General features: G+C 50.5%; 2 protein-coding genes and 1 long non-coding RNA gene across 10 annotated transcripts in view; 2 read left to right on the top strand and 1 right to left on the bottom strand.

Annotated features, from left to right (window-relative positions):
• The window catches only part of TMEM143 (transmembrane protein 143), a 28123-nt gene extending 25622 nt beyond the window's left edge, over positions 1-2501 (top strand). The window contains exon 7 of the mRNA XM_042232267.2: positions 1534-2501. Coding sequence (XP_042088201.1) covers positions 1534-1836 — 303 coding nt within the window. The 3' untranslated portion in view covers positions 1837-2501. The remainder of the gene's footprint in view (positions 1-1533) is intronic.
• On the top strand, positions 1727-25907 carry ODAD1 (outer dynein arm docking complex subunit 1). 8 transcript variants are annotated; one of them, XM_060398731.1, is made up of 15 exons: positions 1727-1832; positions 2764-2803; positions 3166-3258; positions 4461-4560; positions 4719-4908; positions 12141-12263; positions 12554-12667; positions 15895-15962; positions 21303-21490; positions 21698-22224; positions 22320-22488; positions 23864-24027; positions 24132-24235; positions 24784-24862; positions 24957-25907. In XM_060398731.1, exons 3-15 carry the CDS (start codon positions 3189-3191, stop codon positions 25449-25451), a joined length of 2391 nt encoding a protein of 796 aa, XP_060254714.1. In that variant the 5' UTR covers positions 1727-1832; positions 2764-2803; positions 3166-3188; the 3' UTR covers positions 25452-25907. The 8 variants fall into 8 exon arrangements, 7 of the variants coding, with proteins under 7 accessions (XP_060254714.1, XP_060254712.1, XP_060254713.1 ...); XM_060398729.1 differs by having other exon boundaries at positions 2764-2820; XM_027978555.2 differs by lacking the exon at positions 1727-1832 and having other exon boundaries at positions 2769-2820; positions 21698-21832; positions 22142-22224.
• Positions 4888-21953, bottom strand: LOC121816544 (uncharacterized). The gene is made up of 3 exons (XR_006056222.2): positions 21841-21953; positions 9376-9497; positions 4888-5269 (listed from the first exon to the last, which is right to left on the bottom strand). It is a non-coding gene; the product is annotated as an uncharacterized LOC121816544 (long non-coding RNA).
• Positions 25908-27622: the final 1715 nt, after the last annotated feature.

The following is a 27622-nucleotide window of genomic DNA, read 5'->3' as shown; positions in this document are numbered from 1 at the left end:
GGACCAGGAGTTAATAATGAAGAAAACAGACGCGAGCCCTGCTGTTCTTATGGAGTTTACCTTCTAGTTGAGCAAGAGAGAGAATGACGCATCAGTACAGTAGCTAGACTTCAGGTGGTGGTAGGGCTTTGAAGGAAATGAAATACAGTGACACTGCTGATGATGGGAGGCAACTTTAAAAGGGTGATCCGGCAAGGTTTTTCTAAGGAGAAACCTCATTCTGAGATGAGACTTGAAGACAAGAGTTATTTGAATGCTGGAGGGAGAGGAAGGACACAGGATTGGAGAACAAGCTCAAGTTGTTTGGGGAGCAGACAGAAGAGCCAGTGTGGCCGGAATATAGGGAACTAGAGGGAGTGGTAGGAAGGGAATTCAAAGAGAGCCCTTGAAGCCTAGGGGAGGAGTTTGGATTTTATTCTAAGGGTGGTGGGAAACCATTGGCGGTTTTAAACAGAAGTGCAGTACCAGGGACTTAATGTTATGAATAACTATTATTGTTATCATTATTATTTATTTTTAGATTATTGAATAAGTGTGGGGAGTGATTACCACTATGTACCTGGGTCTCTATGGAGGGTTGGGTGCTTGGTGAAAAGCAAGGGACAGGGAGCCAGGTGTCTGGGGTCCTGATGTGGAATTAAGAGCTGGAGGACTGAAATCTTGGTCCCCACAGGGGAAAGGAACTGGATGATGGGATGGCTGGGTATCTGAGGGAGCCACAGGGAGAGGGAGGGAGAGTGGTTGGTTATCTGGGCTCCCTGAGGGGGTGAGGGAGGGGCAGTTCAGTGACTGGGTGGTACTCCTAACCCTAACCTGGAAGCTGTTACCACTATGACATAGGCTTTATTCATTATCTGTGATTTGGGGCAGGTTATTAATCTCTCTATGCCTCAGTGTCTTCATCGGTAAAATAGGAATAATAATAGTAAATACCTCAAGGAGCAATGCTTAGAGGAGTGCCTGGCATAGAGAAAGCACTGTTGTACATGCATGTTACATGACACACTGGGACATGGGAGATGAGGTGTCTGGGATTTGGAGAAGGGACAAATGCTTGGGTCCATTGGGTCCCAAGTCTAAAAATTTGGGAGTACAAAATGAAGGTCGCTGGGGGTGGGTAAAGTAGTTACATCTTTGAGAAGGACAGAGACTGGGGGTCTGAACTCAGTTCTCCAAGTAAATTAGGAAGCCTGGGTCACCGGGGGAAAAATGAGGGACTAGAGATCGTTATGTTCTTCAAGGAGGCAAAGGGGCTGGACCTGAGTCCTGGGAGGAGTCTGGGAACCAGGGGCTATAGAGATGGAATTTGAGCGGGGGAGGTGGAGAACAGGAAGCTAGGACTCTGAATCAAACTCCTAGAGTGGAATTAGCGCCAGGTTGGGGTACCCTGGAGATGTTCCGGGCAGGGGGTCCCCCATGCTAGGGCCCTACAGAAGGGGGAGAATTAGGGTAGCGGAGGGCGGTGGTGGAATCTTCCCCTCCTGGGCCTCCAAAGCCACGAGCTGAGCGCCCGCGGGCCTCTTCCTCCCACAGGAAACCGCAGGCGTTGGGCACACCCAGCCTGCAAGGAGCGGCGCCCACAGACAGCAGGCTCTGCGAAGGCCCACGTGGGCAGCAGGCGGCAGTCAAAGGGGGGGGCGTGCCCTGCGGAGCTCGGGGGCGTGCCCGGGAGGGCGTGACCGGAAAGCAGGGGCGGTGCGGAGCGCCCTAGGCCCCGCCCACTTCCGCCTCGCAGAGCGCGGACAGCTCCGGCAGCTGAAGGTTTTGGCAGTCTCTCCTGAGGCCGTTGGCCGCGCATGCGTAGTGAGCGGCTTCGAGGACTTGAGGCAGTGGTAAGCGCTCCTCTCCCTCACAACTCCCGGCATCGGTACCGCCTGCCTGCCAATGAAGCCTCAAAATAACGTGGTCTTAATCAGCTTAATACACGCATCTCTCGCGCCCCATCCTGAAGGACTTCGGCCCAGTTCCAAACCCTTCCGGACGTTCCCCTCCCAGCCCTGCCTCCACAAGCTCTTTCAGCTACTGCCTCTCCCTCTTGGAAACACACAGCCTACCCCTCACAACCCCGTGCTCCTCACACAGATCATCTCGGCGGTTACCCTCAGCACCCCCTACAAGTCTTGGGAACCTGCGTCCTTCCAGCGCCCTCCCGCCAGGTCTCTCACGTGTTCTCCCAGCCACGCCCCTCGCCACCCCCCGAAGCCCCACCCCTCACAGGGCCCGCAGCCCTGCCCTTTACAGGTACTCTTGTCCCTCCCCTCTCAAAGCTCCGCAGCCCTGCTCTGGACCGTTATCTGTGTCTCTGCCTTCGTCAGGTCCCGCAGCCCCAGCCCTCTCCAGTCCTTCAGCTCTGCTTTTCCCTCGCTAGCCCCGAAGCGCCGCGCCTCAGGCTCACGCAATTCCCCTCTCCTCAAAGGCCCCTTTCGGCCCCGCCCATCCTAGTCCTCCACAGCTCCGCCCCTCGCCCGGCCTACAGTCCCGCCCTTCACAAGGCTTACAGTTCGGCCCTCACAGGCCCTCCCAGCCCCGCCCCTCGCAGGACTCCCGAAGCCCCGCCCTCAGCCCCGCCCCTCGCAGCACCCCCGAAGCCCCGCCCTCGTAATGCTCCCCTAACTCATCTGTTCTTAGCACCTGACCGTGAAGGCTTCGTCGTGGCCTCGTCGGCCCCTCCTCCCTAGCCTCCCCTCCCACGGCTTTCTTCTGTGGCCTTGGTCCCTCCCCGGATGCTGTCCTCACACCTTCACTGGCCCCTTATCTCCCCAGTAACCAGACCACAACAGTGAGCTTGGAGTACCCAGGACAGGTCAGGCATTCCAGCAGGTAGGGACCGGGCCTCGCTCTCCTCAGCCGACCGGGGCTGGGGTTTCCCCTGCCTCTGTGATGCCTCCTCCCCAAACAGCCCCACCTCGGAGATACCGAGGGTCTAGAGGACCCCGTGCCAGAGTCAGAGCCGTAACGCAAGACAGAATGTGAGAGGTGGGAGGTTGGGAGGGGCTTGGGAAGAGATCTGACAGGTGCCCCGCTCTGACTCACTGGAGGAATTGAGACTCAAAAAGAGGCCAGTTCTGGGGTCACCCTCTTCCAGTGCCTAGTCCCTCGCTGTTCATTGCCCACCCTCCTCGCCCACTCCTCACCGTCTGAAGGGGTCCTGTGTCGCCCCTACAGGAGCCTCACCCTCTTTGGCCAAGATGCCTTTTGGACTCTCGGCTGGGAGCACTCGCTCCGAGGATGGAAGTGAGGCCTTCCTGGAGGGAATGGGTAATTCCTACTTTCTTTATTTCATTCATTCTTTCCCCCGGTTTTCCCATGTTTCAGGTCCTGTGCAGCGGGGCCCTGGGGACCAGGAGGGTTTTCAGGAGCGCCCTCTAGTGGCTACACACTTGCTCCAGAATGGAGGTGGAGCCGGACCTGGGGAGTGGGATGGCTAGAAAGGCTTCCTGCAGAAGTTTGAGTGAGGCCCAGAACTTCTCCCAGGAATTACCAACAGGAGAAGGAAGGGAAGAGTGTTTCTGCAGAGAGAACAGGATGTGACTAAAGCAAAGTCTCTTTACCTCCACATCGTTGACCCTTGGGGTCAGGGATCAGATCATTCTTGGATATTAGGGGGAGGGTTCTGTGCACTGGAGGATGCGCAGTGCTCCTCTGGCTTCTACCCACTGCATGCCAGTAGTACCCTCCCGACCCTCCCCTACACTGTGGCAATCAAACATGTCTCCAGACACGGCCAAATGGCTTTAAGGGGTCAGAATTGATCCTGGTTGAGAACCAGGCCGTGGGGGATGGGGAGCTAGTGGATGGGACCAGAGAGGTGGGTAGGGTCGGGTTTGTGGGGCCTGGAACCCAGGCTGTGGAGCTGCAGCTTTGGAGGTGCTGGAGCACAGGGAGGTCTGTGACCGCTCTAGGCATGGAAAGAGCCTCTGGAGCTGTGAAGGGAGGCCAGGAGGTTGGGGAGGAGGCTGGGGTGATGGTCCAGGCAAGGGAAGGTGAGGCCTGAGCCAAGGGGATGGGCTGAGAGTGAGGAGGCGGGAGGGTGGGGCTGAGGAAGGGTGGTGGTGGGGTTGAACAGGAAGGATGTAACAAGAAAAGTGTCCCCCCCCTTCCCCGGGAACTTGGCACATGTCCCCAGCTTTCCCAAGTTCTAGGTCCTGTGCTTCTGGTCCCTGAGGACTGTGAGGCTTCCCTGGAGTTCCCTCTAGTGGGGAAACAGAGGCATGCCCAAACCCTGGATAGAAGTAGCTTTGGGGCCGGGGAAACGCGGAGGTCAGCTTAGGGTACAGGCAGTATGCAGGGATGAGGAAGCTTGAGAGATACAGGAACTGAGAGGCAGCCCTAGAGTGGTGCGGGGGACTGGGTCTGCAGTTTAGCTGCAGTTGGTGAGCCCCTAAGGGAGCCAGAATTCCTAGGGTTGGAGAGGGAGGGGCTGGATTCCTATGAATCCCTTGCCTGGTCCCGCGCCTCAGTGGACTGGGAGCTGAGCCGACTGCAGCGACAGTGCAAAGTGATGGAAGACGAAAGGCGAGCCTACAGCAAAGAAGTCCATCAGCGCATCAACAAGCAGCTGTGAGCCTGGGTCCCTGGAGCTGGGGAGGGGGCTGTTAAGGAGGTGGGGGGTTGCATTCCTGGGTCTGAGAGGGGAGGGCAGGCTCAGTCTGTCTGGACTTCAGTGATGCTGAGCTCTGCCCGGTTCTGGTTTCCCCTCCCCCTCCCTGCCTGGGCAGTGAGGAGATCCAGCGCCTGGAGGGGGTGCGAAACAAACTGCAGGTGCAGATCAGCGTCGCCCAGAGCCAGGTCAGGCGGCTGCGGGACAGCGAGAGGCTGGAGAGCATGGGCCACCTGCTCAAGTGCCAGGTCCGGGTGCAGGCCGAGGTCAAGGAGCTGCAGGCGCAGAACCAAGCCCTGGACAGGCAGGTGGGTCCTGGGGCCAGACTCGGTGGGTCCTGCTCAGGGTCAAGTGTCATAACCTCTTTGAGCCTCACCTTCCTCATCTGAAAAGTGGGGTTATCGAAAGCATCAAAATGGGATCGTTTCAATGGGGTTATTGAAAGTTATTGAAAGCATCCTCTCAAGGGAGTTTGTGTTCAGGCTCCCATAGGAATTATGAGTCTTTACTGCTTAGCACAGCCCCATGCCTTCAAAAAAGCGGTTAAGAGGGCAAGAGTCACCTTCTGGAGTCAGTGCACCCTGCATTATAATAGAATTTTGGTCCAGGCGCATCAGAGCTACGTGACCGTGGGCAAGTCATCTTCTCTCTGGGCCCGAGTTTCTTCATCTGCAAAAAGAGAATGTGGGTAATGCAGCAGAGTCTAGACCGACTTTTCATCCTGTTGGCTTCAAGATCCTGTTATTTGACCCTGGAAACGTGACTTTTCTAGGCGAGTGTTTTTTTCAGTTTTTAGGACCAGGACTCACTGTGACACAGTTCATTTACAAAGAGATGCATATGGATGTAAACACACATACAAACAAATATGTCAGAAACAAAAGTTTCCCCAAATAATATTCTTCTCCACATGGGATCCATTATATTTTCTTTCTTTTTTTTTTCCATTCTATTTTCAATTCTACTCTTCATTTTAAAAAGTTTCTTGCCAAAAGACTTCCCTAGAGGTCCAATAGTTAAGATTTTGCCTTCCAATGCTGGGGAGTCCTGGTTCAATCCCTGGTGAGGGAGCTGAGATCCTGCATGCCTTGGGCCCAAAAAACAAAACACAAAGCAGAAACAATATTATAACAAATTCAATAAAGATTTTAAAAATGGTCCACATCAAAAAAATCTTAAAAAAAAAGTTGTTTGCTGAGACCAAAAGATTTCTTGCACATTACTGGATCACAAATAGGAGATTGAAAGTTAATTATCTTGGTGGGCTGTATTAGTTTGCTATTGCTGCTGTAACGAATTACTGCCTACTTGACTTAAAGTGACTTAAAGAGAACTAAAGAGCCTCTTGATGAAAGTGAAAGAGGAGAGTGAAAAAGCTGGCTTAAAGCTCAACATTCAGAAAACTAAGATCATGGCATCCAGTCCCATCACTTCATGGGAAATAGATGGGGAAACAGTGTAAACAGTGGCTAACTTTATTTTGGGGGGCTCCAAAATCACTGCAAATGGTGATTGCAGCCATGAAATTAAAAGATGCTTACTCCTTGGAAGAAAAGTTATGACCAACCTAGACAGCATATTAAAAAGCAGAGACATTACTTTGCCAACAAAGGTCCGTCTAGTCAAGGTTATGGTTTTTCCAGTGGTCATGTATGGATGTGAGAGTTGGACTATAAAGAAAGCTGAGTGCTGAAGAATTGATGCTTTTGAACTATGGTGTTGGAGAAGACTCTTGAGAGTCCCTTGGACTGCAAGGAGATCCAACCAATCCATCCTAAAGGAGATCAGTCCTGGGTGTTCATTGGTAGGACTGACGTTGAAGCTGAAACTCCAATCCTTTGGCCACCTGATGTGAAGAGCTGACTCATTTGAAAAGACCCTGATGCTGGGAAAGATTGAAGGCAGGAGGAGAAGGGGACAACAGAGGATGAGATGGTTGGATGGCATCACCGACTCAATGGACATGGGTTTGGGTGGACTCAGGGAGTTGGTGATGGACAGGGAGGCTTGGCGTGCTGCGGTTCATGGGGTCTCAAAGAGTCGGACATAACTGAGCGACTGAACTGAACTGACTTAAAGTAATACCAGTGAATTATCTGGCAGTGCTGGAGGACAGAAATCCAAAATGAGTTTCACTGGGCTAAAATCAAGGTGTTAGCAGGCTGTGTTCCTTTAAGAGCCTTCAGGGGAGACTCCATTTCCTGCTTTTTTTTCCTGCTTCTAGAAGCTGCCTGCATTCCTTGGCTTATGGCTCCTTTCTTTTAAAAAATTTTTATTCTTTATAAAGTGATTTATTTTGATAGTGCCAGGTCTTCATTGCTGCTCTCGGGCCTTCTCTGGTTGCAGCAAAATCAGGGGCTACTCTCTAGTTACAGTGTATGGGCTTTCCCTTGCCTTGGCTTCTCTTGCTGTGGAACATGTCTAGGGTGTGTGGGCTTCAGTAATTGTGGGCACAGGATTAGCCGCCCGGTGGCATGTGGGATCTTAGTTCTCCAACCAGAGGTCAAATCTGTGTTCCCCTGCATTGGCGGGCAGATTCCTAAGCCCTGGACTGCCAGGGAAGTCCCTATGACTCCTTTCTGTACCTTCTTAGCCAGCGATGACCGGTCGATCTTTCTCAAGCTGCATCACTCCAATGCCTTTGTCATCTCTCCTCCTCTGATTCTGACTCTCCTGCTTCCCTCTTTCACTTGTAACAATGTTTGTTATGATGTTGAGCTCATCCAGACAATACCGGAGATTATCCTTGAGTCATCTCAACATCCTTGGCTTTATCACATCTGTAAAGTCCTTTATGCCTCTTCAAGTGACATAGTCACAAGTTCTAGGAATTTTGATGTGGACATCTGGGCAGGAGAGTGTGGGGAAGGGGGCGGGGGCTTGTGTGACTTGTCGCATGAATTCAGCAGCACCCAAGAACAGCTTCTAAATGTTTACTCCCATTTTCTGAACCTATCACACCAGAAACTGATGACAGACAATCCTTGGACTGTACCAGTTCATAGCAACAATCTATGTATATACATATATGATAAAATTCAGCATCCATTCATGTTAAACTATTAGCGATCCAGGAATAAAAGGGAATCCCCCAAATTTAATGAAGGGCAACTATAAAATATCTACAGCATACATTATATTTGATAGCAAAACATGTAAAAAAATTCTCCTTGAGATCAGTAACAATATAAGGGTGTTAGCTAGCACCACTTCTGTTTGACATTGTACTGGAATTCCTATCCAGCCCAGTATGGGAAGGAAAAGAATGATAAACCAATTTAAAAATTGGAAGAAATGAAATTGTCAGTATTTGTTGGTGATCTATTTGTATACATTGAAGATCCAAAAGAATCTACAACTAACTTACATTTAACAAGGTATTTTAACATTGTGGCTGGAAACAAAGGTTAATGATATTTCCCTGTATTAACAGTAACTATTAGAAAATTAAAGAAAAAAAAAAAAAGAGACATTTATAATAGCCAAAGGAAGTACCTGGGAAGAAATCTAGCAAAAGTATGCAAGACCCCTATAGAATAAATTGTAAAAGTATATTGTGGAATATTAAAGAATGTTGGGGAAGATTTCCCTGATGCTGGGAAAGATTGAAGGCAAAAGGACAAGGGGGCAGGAGAGGATGAGATGGTTAGCTGGCATCACCAACTCAATGGACATGAATGTGAGCAAACTCCGGGACATAGTGAAGGACAGGGGAGCCTGGTGCAGTCTATGGGGTCACAATGAGTTGGACACAACTTAGTGACTGAACAACAATGAAAGAAGAATTTAATATTTGAATCATCTTTTTTTTTTTTTTTTGCTGCTCTGCATGGCGTGCAGGATTCCCTACCAGGGAGCGAACCTACACCCCCTGCAGTGGGAGAGCAGTCTTAACCACTGGACCGCCAGGGAAATCCCAAAGAAGAATTTAATAAATGTAGAAGTATACCATGTTCATGGATTGGAAGAATTAGTGTTGTAAAATGTCAGATCTCCAAACCGATTTATAAAATTAGTGTAATTCCAATCAAAACACTAAAAGTTTTTTATTTTTAATGGATGAAATTGACAAACAGATTCTAAGATTCATAGAGAAGTGAAGTGAACAAGATGACTAAGATTTACTTAAAAGAACAGTGTGGGAATTCCTGGCAATCCAGTGGCTAGGACTCCATGCTTCCACTGCAGGGGACACAGGTTCAATGCCTGGTCAGGGAACTAAGATCCTGCATGTCATGCAGAGAGGCCAAAAAGGAAAAACTAAAAAAAGAAAAAGAAAAGGTCATAGGGCTTTCTTGGTGGCTCAGTGGTAAAGAATCCACCTGCCAATGCAGGAGACATGGGTTTGATTCCTGGTCTGGGAAGATCCCATATGCCCTGGGGCAGCTAAGCCTTTGTGCCACAGCTACTGAAGCCCATTGACCTAAAGCCTGTGCTCTGCAACAAGTGAAGCACTCAATGAGAAGCCCTCACACCACAAATAGAGAGTAGCCCCAATTCTCTGCAACCTGAGAAAGCCTGCAGGCAAGAGCAAAGACCCAGCACAGCCCAAAAGAAGAGAGAGAAAAGTCATAAGGAGATACCATTTACACACTCACCAGACTTTCAAAAGTGAGTGTCCAAATACACCAAGTGCTGGGGAGAGAAGGAACAGTGGGCCCTCTTAAAGAATTGTTGGTTCATAAGACCCCACCAGCTGGAGGGAGTCTAAATTGTCATGTGTATTCTGAAAAGTTTTTTCACTCATTGTCTATTAACTTTGAAGAGAGACATACCCTGTGATCTGGCGTTGCATCCACTCCACACGGATGGTCACCGGAAGCAGTCTTGGGCTCCACCTGACCGTGACACTCGTAGGATCCAATAGGCTGTCACTTGGCACCAGGTTCACTTAACTCTGCAGAAGCACAGAGGGCAGAAAACAGCAGCATCTTTGCACGACAGCATCTTCCTTGAGCGTTCAGGGGCTACTTCTGAGCATCTTCAGCTGGACGATGCCATATGCATCGTGTTGCCCACCTTGTCATGGGGATTTTTTTTATATTCAACACGAGCCACCACTTGTAACCGATTATCAGAGCAGCTTGTAAGACCCCACCAGGAACATATTACATTATAAGAAACACCCCACAAAGAAACCAGTTTTCTATTCATTCATAATCACATAAGCCTCCGGGGTCTACAAGTCCACTCACAGTCCTTCCAGTCCGATATAGTTCACAATCAGGGGCCGCCCTTATAGTAAACATTGTTGCCTGGGAACCGCAGCTGGCATTCTGTATTTACCTTAAACCCAGTATGTTTCCACGGAAATGGTGTTAGAAGGAATTAAACCAAAGTCATCCCCCAGTAGAAACCGGTTTAGATTTGTCAGTAATCCATCCTCCCACCCAACAATGCCACTTCTGTGTGTATACCCTGGAACCAGGATTCATGAAAAAGTGTTGATAGATGCATTATTCATATCATCTAGCTCCAGATTATCCCAAATGTCCATTAACATTTGAATGAATAAATAAATTGTGGTATATTTTTATAATGACATAATATATGTGTGTGTGCTCAGTCACACTGTCGTTTCTGACTCTTTGCAACCCCGTGGACTGTAGCTCACCTGGCTCCTTTGTCCATGGGATTTCCCAGGCAAGAATACTGGAGTGAGTTGCCATTTCCTTCTCCAGGGGATCTTCCCTACCCAGGGAGTGAACTCTGCATTGGAAGTACAGAGTTGTAACCACTGGACCACCAGGAAGGTCCCTGCTACATCATTTCATATAAGAGACTTAAACATCCTTGGATTTTGGTATCTGAGGAGAGTCCTGGAACTAATCTCCTGTGAATACTGAAGAAGACTAATTTTTCTGCAGAACTGGGAAACTAGTATAATAGTCAATTTCAAGCTACCAGCGATTGAACTCATGTACTTCCTGAAAATGTAACCGTGAGCTCTCAAGCACTGTCTGAGGAGCCCCATTATCACACTGCTAACAAATCTATTATAGCAGCTTGGCTGAACAACCCAGTAAGGGTTTGCATCCTAACAACCTAGAAACCACTTGAAAAAAAAAATATGTATATACATAAGTTGAAGAAAATCGTGTTTAGTTCTTAAAAACCACAATTACCTGTGAGATGTTTCTGCCTTTGGGGTGCTGTGCAACTTTTCAGATCTTGGTTAGATTGGACTCACCACTCATTCCATACTGATTTCTGTGCAGCACTTGGCTTTCTTTTTTAAATTGAAATTTTACTGAGATGATAGATTCACAAGCAGAGAAGTCCTTGTATGCTTTGCCCGATTTCTCTCAATGGCACCATTTTGGAGCTGTGATTCTTTTTTTTTTTATTTAATCGCAGCAACTGCTAAAAACTGTTTCAGAAAGATGTGTCGTCCAAAGGAATCTAGCACCACATCCTGTTGAACCTGGGAACGACCTTGAGCTCCAAGTTCATGTGGTGTCTGAGCAATGTCCATGTGTCTCCCTCAAATTTTAAAATATCCCTATGGTTCTCCCTGCATAGAGTTTGCTGCAATGCTCTGGGGGTGCCTTGGTGCATGTATTCATTTCCTAAGGTGGCTTACATGACAGAAATTGATTGTCACACAGTCCTGGAGGCCAGGAGTCCATAATCAGGATGTGAGCAGGACTGGTTCCTTTGGAAGCCTGGAGAATCTGTTCTGTGTCTCTTGCCTATGTTCTGCTGGTCTACTGGAAATCTTTGGCATTCCTTTGTGTGTAGAAGCATCACTCTGATCTTTGCCTTCATCTATTTTTTTCTTCTCTTTAAAAAAAAGATTTTCTACAACTTTAAAGGTTATGCTCGAGGAGATGTTTGTGCAGGGGCAAGCATTTGCAGCAAAGGGCCCCAGGTCCGGGTTTATCTCACTCTCAGACTCTTGTCTCCACTCTGTTCACTGTGAGTGGTGTCTCATCCACCCAGATCACATGTTTCTCCCAAAATACCAGAGAGGATTCAGGCTCTGAATCCATCAGAGATGGATTGGGGCACACATCCATCCCGCCTGCCAACGCAGGAGACACGGGTTCGATCTCCGATCTGGGAAGATCCCGCGTGCTGCAGAGCAACCAAACCTGTGTGCCACGACTACCAAGCCTGCGCTCTAGAGCCCATGAGCTTCAACTACCAAAGCCTGTGAACCCTAGAGCCTGTGCTCTGCAACCAGAGAGGCCACCGCAAGGAGAAGCCTGCTCCCTGCAACTAGACAAAAGCCTGGGCGGCAGTGAAGACTCAGCACAGCCAAAAATAAATAAATAAAATTTAAAAATTATTAAAAAAAAAAAAAAAAGAATTGTCTAGACCTGGGTCATGTGGCCAGCAGGGCGGCTCCATATGGTTGGAAGCCAGACCCACATGGAAGGTTGGGTACTGATCTCAGAAGCGGGTCCAGCTGATGGCCAGGCACACAAGGACTGCTCCCGTCAACCGCCCTTAGTCACTCACCCTCCTGCTCACCTCCTCCCCTCCCTCAATCTCTCCCACATCTCCTCAACCAATGGGTACCACCCTCTTTCCCCAGATCCAGGAATGGGAGAGCCGGAACTCTGCCCACAGCAAGAATGCCAGGTCTCCAGGATGCGTCCAGGATCGCAAGGTCAAGAGCCAGCGAAGGATCAAGAGTCTCGAAAACCAGTTGGACAAGGTGAGGGTCCGCCCGTTGGCTGTCCCCAGTCCCGAGCTCTGGGGTTTACGGGAAGACCTGAGCATGGGAGTCAAGTTTCGGAAATGGTGGACCAGGTCAGGAGACACGATCCCGGAGGGATGGAGGGTCCCCCCTGGGAAGGAAGCTGATGCTTGGGTCCTTGGCGGCTCTCGGGGTCCCCAAATTGGGAACGGGCCCCCAGTCTGGCAAGTGTCCTCTCCTCTGCTGAAAGTGGAGAATGGAGGCAGGCCAGGTGTCAGACAGGCTCTCAGCACCCTCTCCCACCCCAGGTCATCTGTCGCTTTGACATCCAGCTGGCTCAGAACGCGACCTTGAGGGAGGAGCTAGATCTCCTGCGGATCGAGAGGAACCGCTATCTGAATGTGGAACGCAAGCTCCAGAAGGTCAGTGGCCCTGAAGCCCAGGAGCCCTTGGCCCAGCCGGCGAGGAGGGGAGGATGCAAGAGTCACCCTATCTTCTCCAACCCTCCCGCCTCAAGTGCAGAACACCCAGAACCATGGATTTACTTGAGTCTGGAGGGAATGGAGACCTGAAAATGTTCCAACAAAGACAACTGCAGAGATGTCACTTTGAGTGTTGTCATGGAGTCGGGGGGCAACAAAGGCTCCGGCCAGACCATTTACATTCCACACGTTTCTCAATAAGCTTTGAAGTTCTTTGAAGAACCCTCCCTTCCTCCCTCCGCCTCCCTCCCTTCCTTTTTTTCTCTTCCCCTCTCTCTAAGTTTTACTTTGAAATAATTGCAAATCTGCAGAAAAAGGTGCAGAAATAGTACAAAGAACTATCAATCCTTCACCAAGATTGGTAATTTGCCATTTTGCTCTCTCTCTCTGTCTTTCTCTTTCCGGGTAATTGTTTTTTTACTGAAAATAACATTGTCACGATTTGAGAGCTCAGTGTAGACATTACAGAACGTCATTAAGAACGTCAGTGCTTATTTCCTAAGCACGAGACCATTTTCTTACATAAACAAAGTGCCCTTGCCCAAGTCAGGAGCTTGAACATCGTTACGGTTCTCAATAGTCTGTATTTAAAGTTCATGATTATTCCAACAGCATCCCGTGATAGTTAATTTAATTATCCTGCTGCAGGCTCTTGGCCAAGATCCCACAGTGCATTTGGTTGTCCTGGCTCCCTTCATCTAGAACAGTCTCTTGACACTTCTTTGTCTCCATGACTTTGACATTTTGGAAGTACCCAGCCCAGCTGTGCTTTGGGACATCCCTCAATGTGGGCTTATCTGATCTTTCTCCACGATTAGATTCAAGTTGTGCTTTTTAGGTGAAATATCACTGAGGTGGTATTGTGTCATTTGTGGGAGTTACACCAGGAGCACATGATGTCAGTTTGTCCCGTAACTAGTGACGTTGACCTTGGTCGCTTTGTCAGCCGGGTTTCTCCAATAGAGAGTTTCCCTCTTTATAATGAATGGGTCCCGGGAGATTCTTTGAAACCGTAAATATCCTGTTTCCCAACACATTTCCACTCTAGCCTCTCATAATGATGATTTTTGCCTGAATAATTACTTCCGTGCACGCATGCATTGTGTCTAACTCTTTGCAATCCCGTAGACTGTAGCCCGCCAGGCTCGTCAGTCCATGGGATTCTCCAGGCAAGAGTACTGGGTGGCCATTTCCTTCTCCAGGGGAATCTTCCTGACCCAGGGATCAAACCAGTCTCCTGCATTGGCAGGTGAAATCTTTACCACTGAGCCACCTGCGAAGTCCAATTATTACTGTAATCGCTGCCAAAGAGTGATTTTTCTCTCTATCATTTCTTTTTCATTTAGAAAATGGCATTTTACTTAAGGAAGAACTTCTTAAGTATATTTGTGGATTGTCAGTAAGCATTCATGTATTCTTACTTTATCTGTGAGTTATAATCCATAGCGCTCATTACTTATTATGATGCTCAAATTGTCCCAGACGTCTCTGGTGGGAGTGCCCTCAAGCTGGCTTTTTTGACAAGCCCATCGTTCCCCACCCCCAGGACTTCCTTATTTTCTGGCACAAGAAGATAGTCCAGACTTTCTTGTACTTGTTCTGCCTTAACTCTCAAGTTAGTGTTTCTCTAAAGAGTCCTGGTTCTTCCCAGTGGGAAGTAGGTGCTGAGAAACCAAAATATAGGCTCTAGGAGTCCTCGCTGCTACTGGGGTGTCACTGACTTGAGGCCCTTTCTCTGGAGAGAGCTAGGAAACACACACACATTTTAAAATCATGAGTTTGTGTCCATGTCTCTCATTCTGACCCCAGCACCACTGCCTTATTCCTGAACACTCCCCATTTTATCCTTGTTTTCCCCCACAGTGGGAACTCTAGCTGCCAATAGCATTGATATATGTACTCATGTTCAACCCTATGAAATACCCAAGAGAAGTTTGGAATTGTTACAACTGCACTAACAACCCTTGAACCTGAGAGTTCACAATTCATTTGCTGATTGTTTTATCCTCTGAGGGTGTGGGTATCTACACCTTATTCAGAAGTTACTAGGATTATTTCCTATTTTTTCTTGGTCTTCTTTGTGGTTCTGTTCTTTGAAAGATAGTCAGGTTCATTTGCTTCTCTTTGTATTTGGTTTTAGTTCCATCCCCTATTCTTGTTGACTGAATTTTCTTTGTGAACACGTCATTGACGGGTTCCCAAATCAAAACTATCCCCGAGACTTCCCTGGTCCAGTGGCTAAGCGGGTGCCCGTGTTCCACCCCTGGTCAGGGAACTAGATCCCACATGCCGCAACAAAGATTGAAGATCCCAAGTTCTGCAACGAAGACCTGGCATAGCCAAATGAGTGAATAAATTTTAATAACTATTCCAAAGGTTTCCCACAGAAACATCATTTCCTCGTCATTTCTTCTACTCCATTCCCACTCAGCCCCCGTAGTTTCTGGTTCTCTAGCCTGGGTTTCTTGTTGCAAAAGGGTGTGTGTGTGTGTGTGTGTGTGTGTGTGTGTGCATATACATATATAGGGGCTTCCCAGGTGGCGCTAGTGGTAAAGAATCTGCCCGCCAATGCAGGAGGTGCAAGAGATGTGGGTTCAATCCCTGCTTCAGGAAGATCACCTAGAATAGGAAATGGCAACCCTCTCCAGTATTCTTGCCTGGGAAATCCCATGGACAGAGGAACCTGGTGGGCTACAGTCCATGGGGTTGCAAAGAGTTGGACACGACTGAGGATGCACGCAGCATAGATGTATATGTGTTTATACACATTAGTACATACATGTACACTATATGTGTAAAAATATATACATGTAATTTCTTCCTTTCTCCTGAAAGAACTCTGCACAGACACTTCCACAGAACTAGGAAACAGATTAGTGTGGTCACAATTTTGAAATTGACACACTTTTTTGACCCTACCTCAAAGTTAGGTCAGCACTCTTAGCAATATCCTGAGTTGGGTGTTTCACTGCATTCCTGGTCATCAGTCTGGGTTTCCTCTCCCTTGGTACCTCCTTGAAAACCCTTTCATGAGTTGCCGCTAACTAGGAAGGACCACATTTGTAAGGCACAGGAAACCCACTTCTTACTGGGGAGATACAGGCTCAAAGGAAAGCCCTCCAGGGGCGAGGGCATCAGAAGTGGCTTCGGTCTTGTTCTCTTGGCAGGAGATCCAGCTCCTGAAGGACGCGGTCAGGAACCTCATGGTCTCCTCCACTTCCGCCTACACCGTCAGGTAGGGCCCCGGGAGGCATCCACACATTTTCTTAAGAAAGTGGTGGGAAGGTTCTCACCTCATGAAACAGATTGTCAGAAGCCCATCCCCCAGTCTTTCATAAGATGCTCCTTTCTTGCCCCTCCTCCACCAATTTTCCAGCTGCTTGGGCAAGGTCCTTCTTCTTGGGTGTATGAGTTAACCTTTTGGCCCCTGTCTTTTCATGGCACATAGCACATAGGAATATAGAGAAACTTAAGGGTAGTTCTCAGTGGCCCAGTGGTTAGGATTCCAGGCTTTCATTGCCAAGGCCCGGGGTTCAATTCATGGTTGGGGAACTGAGATCCCACAAGCCCTGTGGTGCTACCAATAAACAAACAAATAAATAATATATAAACAGATTTAAGTAAGCTCAGGAAGCAGGGGGCCAGGAACGTAGGAAGCGTTGGTTCAGTTCAGTCTCTCAGTCGTGTCCGACTCTTTGCAACGCCATGAACTGCAGCACACCAGGCTTCCCTGTCCACCATCAACTCCTGGAGTTTACCCAAACTCATGTCCATTGAGTCGGTGATGCCATCCAACCATCTCATCCTCTGTTGCCCCTTCTCCTCCTGCCCTCAATCTTTCCCAGCATCAGGGTCTTTTCAAATAAGTCAACTCTTTGCATCAGGTGGCCAAAGTATTAGAGTTTCAGCTTCAACATCAGTCCTTCCAATGAACACCCAGGACTGATCTCCTTTAGGATGGACTGGTCGGATCTCTTTGCAGTCCAAGGGACTCTCAAGAGTCTTCTCCAACACCACACTTCAAAAGCATCAATTCTTCAGCACTCAGCTTTCCTTATAGTCCAACTCTCATGCCCATACATGACTACTGGAAAAACCATAGCCTTGACTAGATGGACCTTTGTTGGCAAAGTAACGTCTCTGCTTTTTAATATGCTGTCGAGGTTGGTCATAACTTTTCTTCCAAGGAGTAAGTGTCTTTTTAATTTCATGGCTGCAATCACCATCTGTAGTGATTTTGGGGCCTCAAAAAAGTCTGACATTGTTTCCACTGTTTCCCCATCTATTTCCCATGAAGTGATGGGACCAGATGCCATGATCTTCGTTTTCTGAATGTTGAGCTTTAAACCAACTTTTTCATTCTCCTCTTTCGCTTTCATCAAGAGGCTCTTTAGTTCTTCACTTTCTGCCATAAGGGTGGTGCCATCTGCATATCTGAGGTTATTGATATTTCTCCCGGCAATCTTGATTCCAGCTTGTGCTTCTTCCAGCGCAGCATTTCTCATGATGTACTCTGCATGTAAGTTAAATAAGCAGGGTGACAATATACAGCCTTGACGTACTCCTTTTCCTATTTGGAACCAGTCTGTTGTTCCATGTCCAGTTCTAACTGTTGCTTCCTGACCTGCATACAGGTTTCTCAAGAGGCAGGTCAGGTGGTCTGGTATTCCCATCTCTTTCAGCATTTTCCACAGTTTATTGTGATCCACACAGTCAAAGGCTTTGGCATAGTCAATAAAGCAGAAATAGATGGGATTTTTTTGGAACTCTCTTGCTTTTTCGATGATCCAGCAGATGTTGGCAATTTGATCTCTGGTTCCTCTGCCTTTTCTAAAACCAGCTTGAACATCTGGAAGTTCTTGGTTCACATATTGCTGAGGCCTGGCGTGGGGAATTTTGAGCATTACTTTACTAGCATGTGAGATGAGTGCAATTGTGCGGTCGTTTGAGGTCAATTGTTTGGCATTGCCTTTCTTTGGGATTAGAATGAAAACTGACCTTTTCCAGTCTTGCAGCCATTGCTGAGTTTTCCAAATTTGCTGGCATATTGAGTGAAGCACTTTCACAGCATCGTCTTTCAGGATTTGAAATAGCTCAACTGGAACTCCATCGCCCCCACTAGCTTTGTTTGTAGTGATGCTTCCTCAGGCCCACTTGACTTCACATTCCAGGATGTCTGGCTCTAGGTGAGTGATCACACTATTGTGATTATCTGGGTCGTGAAGATCTTTTTGTACAGTTCTTCTGTGTATTCTTGCCGCCTCTTCTTAATATCTTTTGCTTCTGTTAGGTCCATACCATTTCTGTCCTTTATCGAGCCCATCTTTGCATGAAATGTTCCCTTGATATCTCTAATTTTCTTGAAGAGATCTCTAGTCTTTCCCATTCTGTTGTTTTCCTCTATTTCTTTGCACTGATCGCTAAGGAAGGCTTTCTTATCTCTTCTTGCTATTCTTTGGAACTCTGCATTCAGATGGGTATATCTTTCCTTTCCTCCTTTGCTTTTTGCTTCTCTTCTTTTCACAGCTATTTGTAAGGCCTCCTCAGACAGCCATTTTGCCTTTTTGCATTTCTTTTTCTTGGGGATGGTCTTGATTCCTGTCTCCTGTACAATGTCACGAACCTCCGTCCATAGTTTATCAGGCACTCTATCTATCAGATCTAGTCCCTTAAATCTATTTCCCACTTCCACTGTATAATCATAAGGGATTTGATTTAGGTCATATCTGAATGGCCTAGTGGTTTTCCCCACTGTCTTCAATTTAAGTCTGAATTTGGCAATAAGGAGTTCATGATCTGAGCCACAGTCAGCTCCTGGTCTTGTGTTGCGAAGAATATAATCAATCTGATTTTGGTGTTGACCATCTGGTGATGTCCATGTGTAGAGTCTTCTCTTGTGTTGTTGGAAGAGGGTGTTTGGTATGATATTTATCAATATTGGTTGAAAGAGACAGAGATTCTCTCAAGACACCTTCAGGTAAAGGGTCATGTTGTATGGAACCCTGAAGCCCTGGCTGCTCAGCTGATGGGCGTCTCTCCCTGCCTCTGGGCTCTTGGGGGCTCTACCCTCTTTCTCTCTTATCCCATCTCTACTCCTTTCTAAGCTTCAGTGCTGTTCTCTTACTCCACGCGGTTTCTTAGCTTCTATTCAGTATCTTGTTTCTAGCCCACGACTTCTGCCTATCATGGTTCGTGATTCCATGAGACATTGGCTCTAGCCCAAATCTACCTTAAGGTTTCTATAATCTTTCTTGCTTTGTTCCTTCTGTCTCTTTTTGCTTTCTTTCTTTCCTTCTTCCTTCCTTGCTGTGAGTTAAGATGCACATACAGTTCACCGTTTAAAGTGCACCTTTCAGAAGCATTTAGTATATTCGTAATGCTGTGCACCAGAATTTTTGTTTCCAATACCCCAAAAGGAGATCTGTGCCCAGTAGGCAGTCATTCTCTAGTCCCCTCTTCTCCAGTCCCCTGGCAACCAGTCTCCTTGTCATCTGGACGATTTACCCATACATCTACCTGTCCCTAAGTGTATCTTTATGTTTCATGTAAATGGAATATTATGACGTGTCCTTCTGTGTCTGGCTCCTTCCACTCAGTGTAATGCTTTCAAAGGTTCACGTACATTGTAGCATCTCTCAGAACTTCCTGCATTTTTATGGCTGATTCTTTTTGTTGTTTAAATTGCACTTCTTTAAAACACTCATTATTTTTACTTTTTGGTCACATTGCATGGCATGTGGGATCTCAGTTCGCTGACCGTGGATCAAACCTGCGTCCTCTGCAGTGGACACATGGAATCTTGACCGGTGAACCGTCAGGGAAGTCCTTTTATGGTTGACGCTGTCATTTGTTACCTGTGGTCTGCCATGACCTCTTCAGAGCCTCAACTCATGGCTTCTGTTCACGCATAGCTCTGGCTTCTTCCTAACTTGGCCTTCATAACATGACTTCCTGTGGCTTCTCTCTGTACATCGTTTTAGCTTTGGCTTCCTGCTGTCCCCTTCTTAGCATCTCCCAGTGTAAACTCCGAGGAGAGAATCTGACTGGCCTGCCTTGTCTTTTCTGCCAAGCCCCACCGGTGATGGTCTGTTGGCCTGTCTTTGCATCAGAAGCATCTGGCCCCTGCCAACACTTGTCCAGCTGACTGCAGTGGGCAGCCCAGCTGGGTGCAAGGACAGGGTGGTTTCAGCTAGAAGGCAAGGGACAGGTGTCAGGATCAACACTTCCTGTCAGACCAGCGCTTCCTGGCTAGGTGACCTGGGCAGGCCACTTCCCCTCCCTGAACGTCCGTTTCCTCTATTGTGACATGGCAATAATAATGGGATCTACTTCATGGACCCCTGTGGGCAGCTTTAGTACATATCCTGCAAGGCCTGGCTCTTGAGAAGTTGGGTTCCCTCTTCCTGGCCCTTCAGTGGGCCTGGGGCCCAAGACACAGAAAGAACTGTTAAGTCCTGATCCCTGAGGGGCTCCTAGAGGGGTCTCTGTGGGCTGGGCCTGGTGGGTGCCAGGAGAGAGGTCCCACCAAGGAGGACTCAGCAGAATTTGAGTAGAGCCAGAAGCTTGTGCCCTGAGTCGAGGCAACCAAGGTTGGCAAAGGCGTGGAAAGGGGAACTAGACTGGTCCATGGGACCTGAGAAGACTGAGCTGCTGGTCTCCCCACCTAATGGCCCTCTGACCTTTGATCCTGTGACCTGTGCCCCATAGGCTTGGGGCAGTCTGAGTTCACAGTTGGCTGCACTACTGTTAAAAGCTTCACCTTCAGCCGAGCAGGCCAGGGGAGTTTCAGTCAGCAGGTGTCCCCAGCATCCTAACAGGGTGAGCACTCAAGTGCTGGGGATGGCCCTGCAGGCTCCAAGCTTCTTATCTTTCCAACCACACTACCCACCCCCACCCCAAACTCCAGCACAGTTACCTTATCACCTGGGTCCACCTTTTGGAGTCTGAGTATCATCTCTAACTGTGCCATCATCGCCTCTTGCCTCCTGTTCCACAGCCACATAATAACGGCCAGGCTTCCCTGATGCCCCAGGCAGGCACTGCAGCGGTGCCCCCTCTGTGGGCAAGACTATCAGTCACTTACACAGCCCACCCACCTCCTCCTCCTCCACCCCCTACCGCCTTGTAACCCCATCCTGACCCACCTCTAGGAACCTCGACAGTTCTCTGCCTTCTGTGACAACCTGATTCTGCCCCATCCTTGGGACCCCAGGCTGACCCCACGCATCCTGTGACCCCAGGCTGGCTCTGTCCATGTCTGTGATTCCGGGCTGACCTCCCCCATCCCTGGGACCCCAGGCTGATAGCAACCCTGCCCCATTCACCCTCCAAACCCAGGCTGACCCCGCCCCTCCCTGGGCCCCAGGCTGACCTCAAATCCAACCTCCTGTCTCCCTGCTGCTGCTGCTGCTGCTAAGTTGCTTCAGTCGTGTCCGACTCTGTACCATCCCATAGACGGCAGCCTACCGGGCTCCGCCGCCTCTGGGATTCTCAGGCAAGAACACTGGAGTGGGTTGCCACTGCCTTCTCCACCTGCCTCCCTGACCCCAGTCTAACCACCCCTCATCCCTCCCAGGGAAGAGGCGAAGACCAAGTTAGGCATGCTGCGGGAGAGAGCTGAGAAGGAGGTGGCCCAGAACGAGACGGAGGTGCAGATCTTGCAGCGGCAGATCGCACACTTGGAGCAGCTGCACCACTTCCTCAAGCTCAAGAACGGCGACCGGCAGCCGGATTCCGCCACCGTGGAGAAGCGCGAGCGGCGGGGTGAGGCCGGAGGCCGCCAGCTCAGCCCCCCGAAGGCGGGGCAGCGGGAGGGGTGGGGCCGCCGGGCCCAGGTCTCAGCGTGGGGCGGGGCCTCCAGGGGCGGGGCGGGGGTCTGCAGGGCCTACCCCTCCCCACCGGCCTCGCGGCGCAGACACCCTGTGCTCGTGGTTGCCCCGACGGCGACCTCACGGTCCCCTCGCCCCCCAGCCCGGGAGGTGGCCGAAGGCCTCCGGAAGACCTCCCAGGAGAAGCTGGTGCTGCGCTACGAGGATGCCCTGAATAAACTGTCCCAGCTGACCGGGGAGAGCGACCCGGACTTGCTGGTGGAAAAGTATCTGGAGCGTGAGTACCTGGGGGTGGAGAGGGGCAGGCTCTCGGCCCCGGCCCCCGGAATCCAGTGCAGACTGTGCTCTGTCTCGGTCACCGAGGGCCACCGCTTCGGGCCTGGGGGGGCCTTTCACCCACGCTGGAGGGCCCAGGGATCAGGCTCCGCTCCACTGGACTCTTACCGTCCGCCCGGCCTCCGCCACGCTCCTCCCCGTCTTTCCCAATCTCCCTCCTTCCCCCGTCTCAGGCCTTCTGACCCCTTCCTCCTGTGTTTGTCTTTGCCTGCGCGTCTCTTGTCTCTTGTCTCTCCCCACTGGCCCCCAGTGGAGGAGCGGAACTTCGCGGAGTTCAACTTCATCAATGAGCAGAACTCGGAGCTGGAGCACTTGCAGGAGGAGATCAAGGAGGTGGGCGAGACCCGCCCCCTCCCCGTCCCCGACTCCTCTGGCCGCCTTGTGGTCCCTCCGGAGCCGGGCCCAGCGTCGCGCCCCTACCCCCGCAGATGCAGGAGGCCTTGGTGAGCGGGCGCCGCAGCGAGGAGGACCGGCGAGCGCAGCAGGAGCAGCAGCGGGCCCAGTTGCAGCAGCGCGTGGACGATGTGCACTCGGAGGCCGACGACCTGGAGGCCCGCTACCACAGCTTTCGCGAGCAGCTGGAGAAGCTCAAGACCAGTGAGCCTCCGCCCCGGCTTCCTCCGGGAGGCTGTGATGAGCAGGCGGGGAGCCCTGCTGGGGTTGGCCACGGACAGACATTCCGAGGACCACTTTGTGCATTCCCTTGTCTGTCCCATATGCATCCATCCATTCTTCATCCATCCCTCCGTCCATCCTGCAGCAGCATCCCTTCCTCCTTCCAGTGCAGAGGGACAAGGGTCAGGCTGCCCTGGGTCTGAATCCCAGCTCCCCCAACTGTGAACTTTAGCGTGTGGTATCCTCTGTCGGAGCCCCCCTGTAAGTGCCTGCTTCGTGGGGTTGGCATGAGATTGGTGGGATGACAGGTGGAGAGAGACAGGGAGAGATGGCAGTGGTGATGGGGAGAAAGCCGTAAGTCCGCCTCCTGCTGCACAGCAGGAGCTCAAGTCTTGGTAGACCCTGTTTGCCACAGCGCCAAGCCCTGTGCTAGCTGATGAGGACTGGGCAGGTTGCGGGGCGGGATAAGAGACTGGCTTCGGATACTCATAACCCAGGGGCTGGGATGGAGGATACCCTGGGGACTGCAGGAACGAGAGGATGCCTTTAAGTCAGCATGGAGTGCAGAATTTGGGGGGGGGCAGTGCTCAGTGAAAAGTGGGGCCCCTTCTTGAAAAACCAGCAAGAATTTCAAGTGCCAGCAGCAGAACCCATGACACTGGCTCTGTCGGGTCACAGGGGAGGTCTCCTGGGAGCAGTGATGCTTGAGGCGGATTTCAAAGGATGAGTAAGCAAAAGCCTGGAGCGGGGGAACGCTTCCAGCAGGTAGGGTCCAGGCTTGGAGATGCGTTCAAGGAAGGCAGGTTCTTTGCGCAGAGAGGGGAATGGAGAGGGGGGCGTGGGTGGGAGCTGAAGAGCCTCAAATCCTAAATGGATGCCAGGCTGAGGTTTTACTCCTGGGGTTGCGGTGCCCAGGCGTCTCATTGTGGTGGCTTCTCTTGTTGCGGAGCACAAGCGTAGGGCATGTGACCTCAGCAGTGGCAGCTCCCTGACTGTAGGGCAGAGGCTCAATAATTGTGGCCCTGGGTCTTTGTTGTTCCATGGCATGTGGGATCTTGTTGGATCATGGATTAAACCCCTGTCCCCTGCATTGGCAGGCAGATTCTTTTTACCACTGCGTCACCAGGGAAGCCCCTCCCTCACTTTCTGTCCTCTGTCATCTGGAACCCGGGGGCCAGGCACCCAGAGATGCCCGCCAACCCTCCTCCCCTGGCAGTCTGAACTTGGACAAGTCCCTTTCCATCTTTAAGCCTTGTTTGGTGTCTCCCCAGCCGGGTCAGCAGGGCCTTGAGGAGGAGGAGAGGGTTGGCACCCCCTGGGCACTGAGTCCATGACCACCTGTCCCCTCTGATCCCAGACATGCAGCACCTCTTCACCAGCGCCCAGTGTGACAGCACCCTCATCAATGACCTCCTCGGGGTCAAGACCCACATGAGAGACCGGGACATCAGCCTTTTCCTGAGCCTCATCGAGAAGCGACTGGTGCAGCTCCTGACGGTGCAGGCCTTCCTGGAAACTCAGGTTGTGGTGCAGAGGGTATGCGGGGGGGCGGGGGGGGGCGGTGTTGCAGGGGCCAGGGTCTTGAAGACGGACCTGAACAGACAGCCGGCTTCTCCACCCTCCAGAACTACACCTCCACCAGCATGTTCAACGCTGCCCTCATGGTGCTGGGCCAGAGCTCTGAGGATTTTCCTAAGAAGGTGGCCCCACCTCAGCCGCCAGACAACCTGTGAGCCAGAGGGCCAGAGGGAGCAGCTGGGGAGGACTAGCCCGGGGAATGGAGGCGAGATGTGGGCAGGGGCCGTTCTTGGGGGGATCCCCTGGACTAGGGGGGGCTTCCCCGGTGGCTCAGATAGTAAAGAATCTGCCTGCAATGCAGGAGGCTCAGGTTCGATCCTTGGGTTGGGAAGATCCCCTGGAGAAGGGAATGGCAACCCACTCCAGTATTCTTGCCTGGAAAATCCCATGGAGAGAGGAGCTTGGCAGGCTACAGTCCAGGGGGTCGCAAAGAGTCCATGGCGACTGAGCGACTGACATTATCACTTCCTTGGACAAAAGGGTGGGGGGTGGTAGAAGATGAAGCGGGTGCTTTGGGGGAGCCAGGAGGAGTAGGGTCTCCGGGGACAGTATGGGCGATGGGGCCCTGGGTGGACCAGACAGGGAAAAGACGCTCTGACCCCGGCTGTGGCTGAAGGTCTCAGGACCTTGCAATGAGGAGCCATCGAACTTTCGAGGGTAGGGACTTAGAGTCCCTTCCTGCCTTTTCCCCCACTTCAGGGAGGACCCCCCAGGTTTTGAGGCCAAAGACGACTATCCTCTGAGCAAGGAGGAGCTGCTGAGCTCTGTGGTGAAGGCGGTGAGGATGGGCATCTGCAGGGGGCGGGGCGGGATGGGGGCGCCGGTGGGCTGGCGCGGCCTCCCCTGGGGGCCCTAACTCACTTCCCCGGCAGCTGGAGGCCCGCGAGCAGCCGAAGGAGCAGCACCTAAAGGAGCTGGTCGAGGGCATCAAGGTGGAGAGCACCCCGAGCATGACCTCCAGTGCCCAGAAGGTCAGCTCCAGCTCACGCCTGTTGACCCAGCGGCCTGGTCAAGTCCCCGGGTCCATCATGAGCCACAAGACCAGTGGCATCCTGATGTCCAGCGGAGGCCGTGCCACCAGCTCCAACGTGGGCCATGTGACCTTCGGGGACTCCACCAGCGTCGCCACGGGGGGACTGATGTCCAGTCGAGGCTCCACCGCGGGCCACGTGACCTTCCGATCCCCCAACTCTAGCAGCTACCTGGGGTCCACTGGATACATGGGGTCCAGCAGAGACCATGACAGCTTTGAGGCGAGCAAAGGCCCTGGGTCAGAATCAAGTGGAGGCCTCGGGTCCAGCCCCGGCCCTGCCTCCAGCCCCGGCCCTGCCTCCACCGCCAGCAAGGACTCCCACAGCAACCACTAGGGCACCCAGCCCCCACCCCGCCCCGGGCTCCTCACAGGGCCTTCTCTGGGTCTCTGCCTCTCGATTCCCTTCCCTGCGTTTCTGTATCTCTCCCTATCAGCTCCTCCCTCATCAGCCTCCTGGTCTCTCTGTTTCTGGCCCACCCTTCCCTTTCAGATTTCCTGTTTCTGAGTTTCCTGTTCAGTGTGTCCCAGTCTTGTCCCCATGCCTGTGTTCTCATCTCTGCTCTGACCTCTCTGACGACCCCTTCCCCTCCTGTTTCAGCTTCCCCGTTTCTAACTCCCTCTCCTCACCTCCATCTCCCAGGCCCTCCTTGCATCTCATGTCCCTGCCTCTGTAGTTCCTTGTTCCCCTCAAGAGTCCTCAGTACTGACTAGTGGGGGAAGAATGGGGGAAAGATGTCAGGGTTGGCGTGAGCTGTGACCATAGGAAATAAAGGCCAGAGTCTGACTTTTACCCCAGCCTGGTTATGAGTGTATTCGTGTGTGTGAGAGAAAGCTAGAGCCATGGCTGTCTCTTCTACCTCCGACCCGGGGGGAAATGTTTGAGCCTGTTCCTATTCCCTACTGTTCATTCATTCACTTTTTTTTTTTTTTTCTGAGACTTCCACATTTCAGGCTCTACTGAGAACTGGGAATTGTATCAGTCAGTCAGGATAGGCTGGGTTATGTTGCAGTAACAAGCAACCCCAGAATCTCTGAGGGGTACCTTTAAAAATTTCAAGGTTCTATTTTGGAATTCTCCATGTCTCAAGAGAGAGGGCTGAAAGCAGCGTGTCAACCTTGCTTTCTCAAAACTGCACAAGGAAGAAAAAAAAATCCAAATTGCCTCTCAGGTCTTTAGTTAGTGCTAATCAAAACATAATCAAGAATATAATTAGTGACAACAGGAAGAAAGTGTGAAAGAAAATTAAGGGACCCAGCCCACATTTGTTCTCATGAATGCAGTTCAACACACAGCCTTTATAACAATGCTTTAAGAACACAGGACTTCCCTGGTGGTGCAGTGGATAAGAATCCGCCTGCCAGTGAAGGGGACACGGGTTCGATCCCTGCCCTGAGACGATTCCACATGCTTGCCAGGGAATTAAGCTCGTTCGCCACAACTACCGGAGCCTGAGCACCCTAGAGCCTACGCTCCGAAACAAGGGAAGCAACTGTACTGAGAAGCTGTGCACCACATTGAAGAGTAGACCCCGCTCGTGGCAACTGGAGAAAGTCTGTGCAAAGCAACAAAGACTCCAGCGCAGCAAATAAAGAAATAAGTAAAATTTAAAAAAAAACAAAAACATTAAGCAAATATTTTAAAATTTAAAACAGAACAATCTTTGAAATCACTTCCTGTGGAGGTGACTCACGCTTGTGTGTCGGGGCTGCCGGCAGGGGTCGCCACCTTCAACTCAGCCATTCTGGAAGTTCAGTCCTAGGACTGTAATTTTAGCTCAAACGTGGGCTCACTAGTTTTGTTTGTAAAATAATTAACCCATTGGAGAGTTGGAATTTAATTTCCCATCATGCATATGAGACGAGAGAAAAGGTCTACCTGTGATCTGACAAGAAAGCTTACCTGTGTTTATGCAGTTTACAGGGAGGATGTTAACAGCAGGGCAGCACATGTTCAAGACAACCCATCAGGCCGAAAGCTTTCTAGTCACTGAAACTGACCACAGTTGCTAGTTTGGGGCATCCTAGAAAACACTTTTGTTGAAGTCACTTCTGGGTGATATTCATAAGAAACAGGAGATGTTGAATTATTAATTGTCACAGTCTACTGCACAGGACAGAGTTAATGTTTTTGGTAAAAAAATTCCTTCACACATTATCAAACCAGATCCTTTGAATTAATGTTATAATGGGAAATCCCATCTCTCCCATCTCTTTTTTCCATTGATTTGACAAATATCTGCTGAGTATTAACTATGTGCCAGGGGTTTCCCAGGTGGCTTAGTGGTTAAGAATCTGCTTGCAAGGCAGGAGACACGAGTTTGATCCCTGGGTCGGGAAGATCCCCTGGAGGAAGAAATGGCAACTCACTCCAGTATTCTTACCTGGAAAGTTCCATGGACAGAGGAGCCTGGTGGGCTACCGAGTCCATGGGGTCAGTCACAGAGCAGACACAGCAAGCGAGCACGCATGCACGACTCTACCACACATGGTGCTAGGCTCTGGGGA

Source organism: Ovis aries, chromosome 14 (assembly GCF_016772045.2).
Source record: "Ovis aries strain OAR_USU_Benz2616 breed Rambouillet chromosome 14, ARS-UI_Ramb_v3.0, whole genome shotgun sequence".
Lineage (NCBI taxonomy): Eukaryota > Metazoa > Chordata > Mammalia > Artiodactyla > Bovidae > Ovis > Ovis aries.
Note: the sequence above shows the minus strand (reverse complement) of the source record. Positions and strands in the feature narration are given on the sequence as shown.

Coding starts and splice junctions, on each gene's coding strand:
- ODAD1 (XM_060398730.1), top strand. CDS start 3,189: ATGCCTTTTGGACTCTCGGCTGGGAGCACTCGCTCCGAGGATGGAAGT. Junction 3,259..4,460: donor GGCCTTCCTGGAGGGAATGG/GTAATTCCTACT, acceptor CCCGCGCCTCAG/TGGACTGGGAGCTGAGCCGA. Junction 12,264..12,553: donor TCGAAAACCAGTTGGACAAG/GTGAGGGTCCGC, acceptor CTCCCACCCCAG/GTCATCTGTCGCTTTGACAT.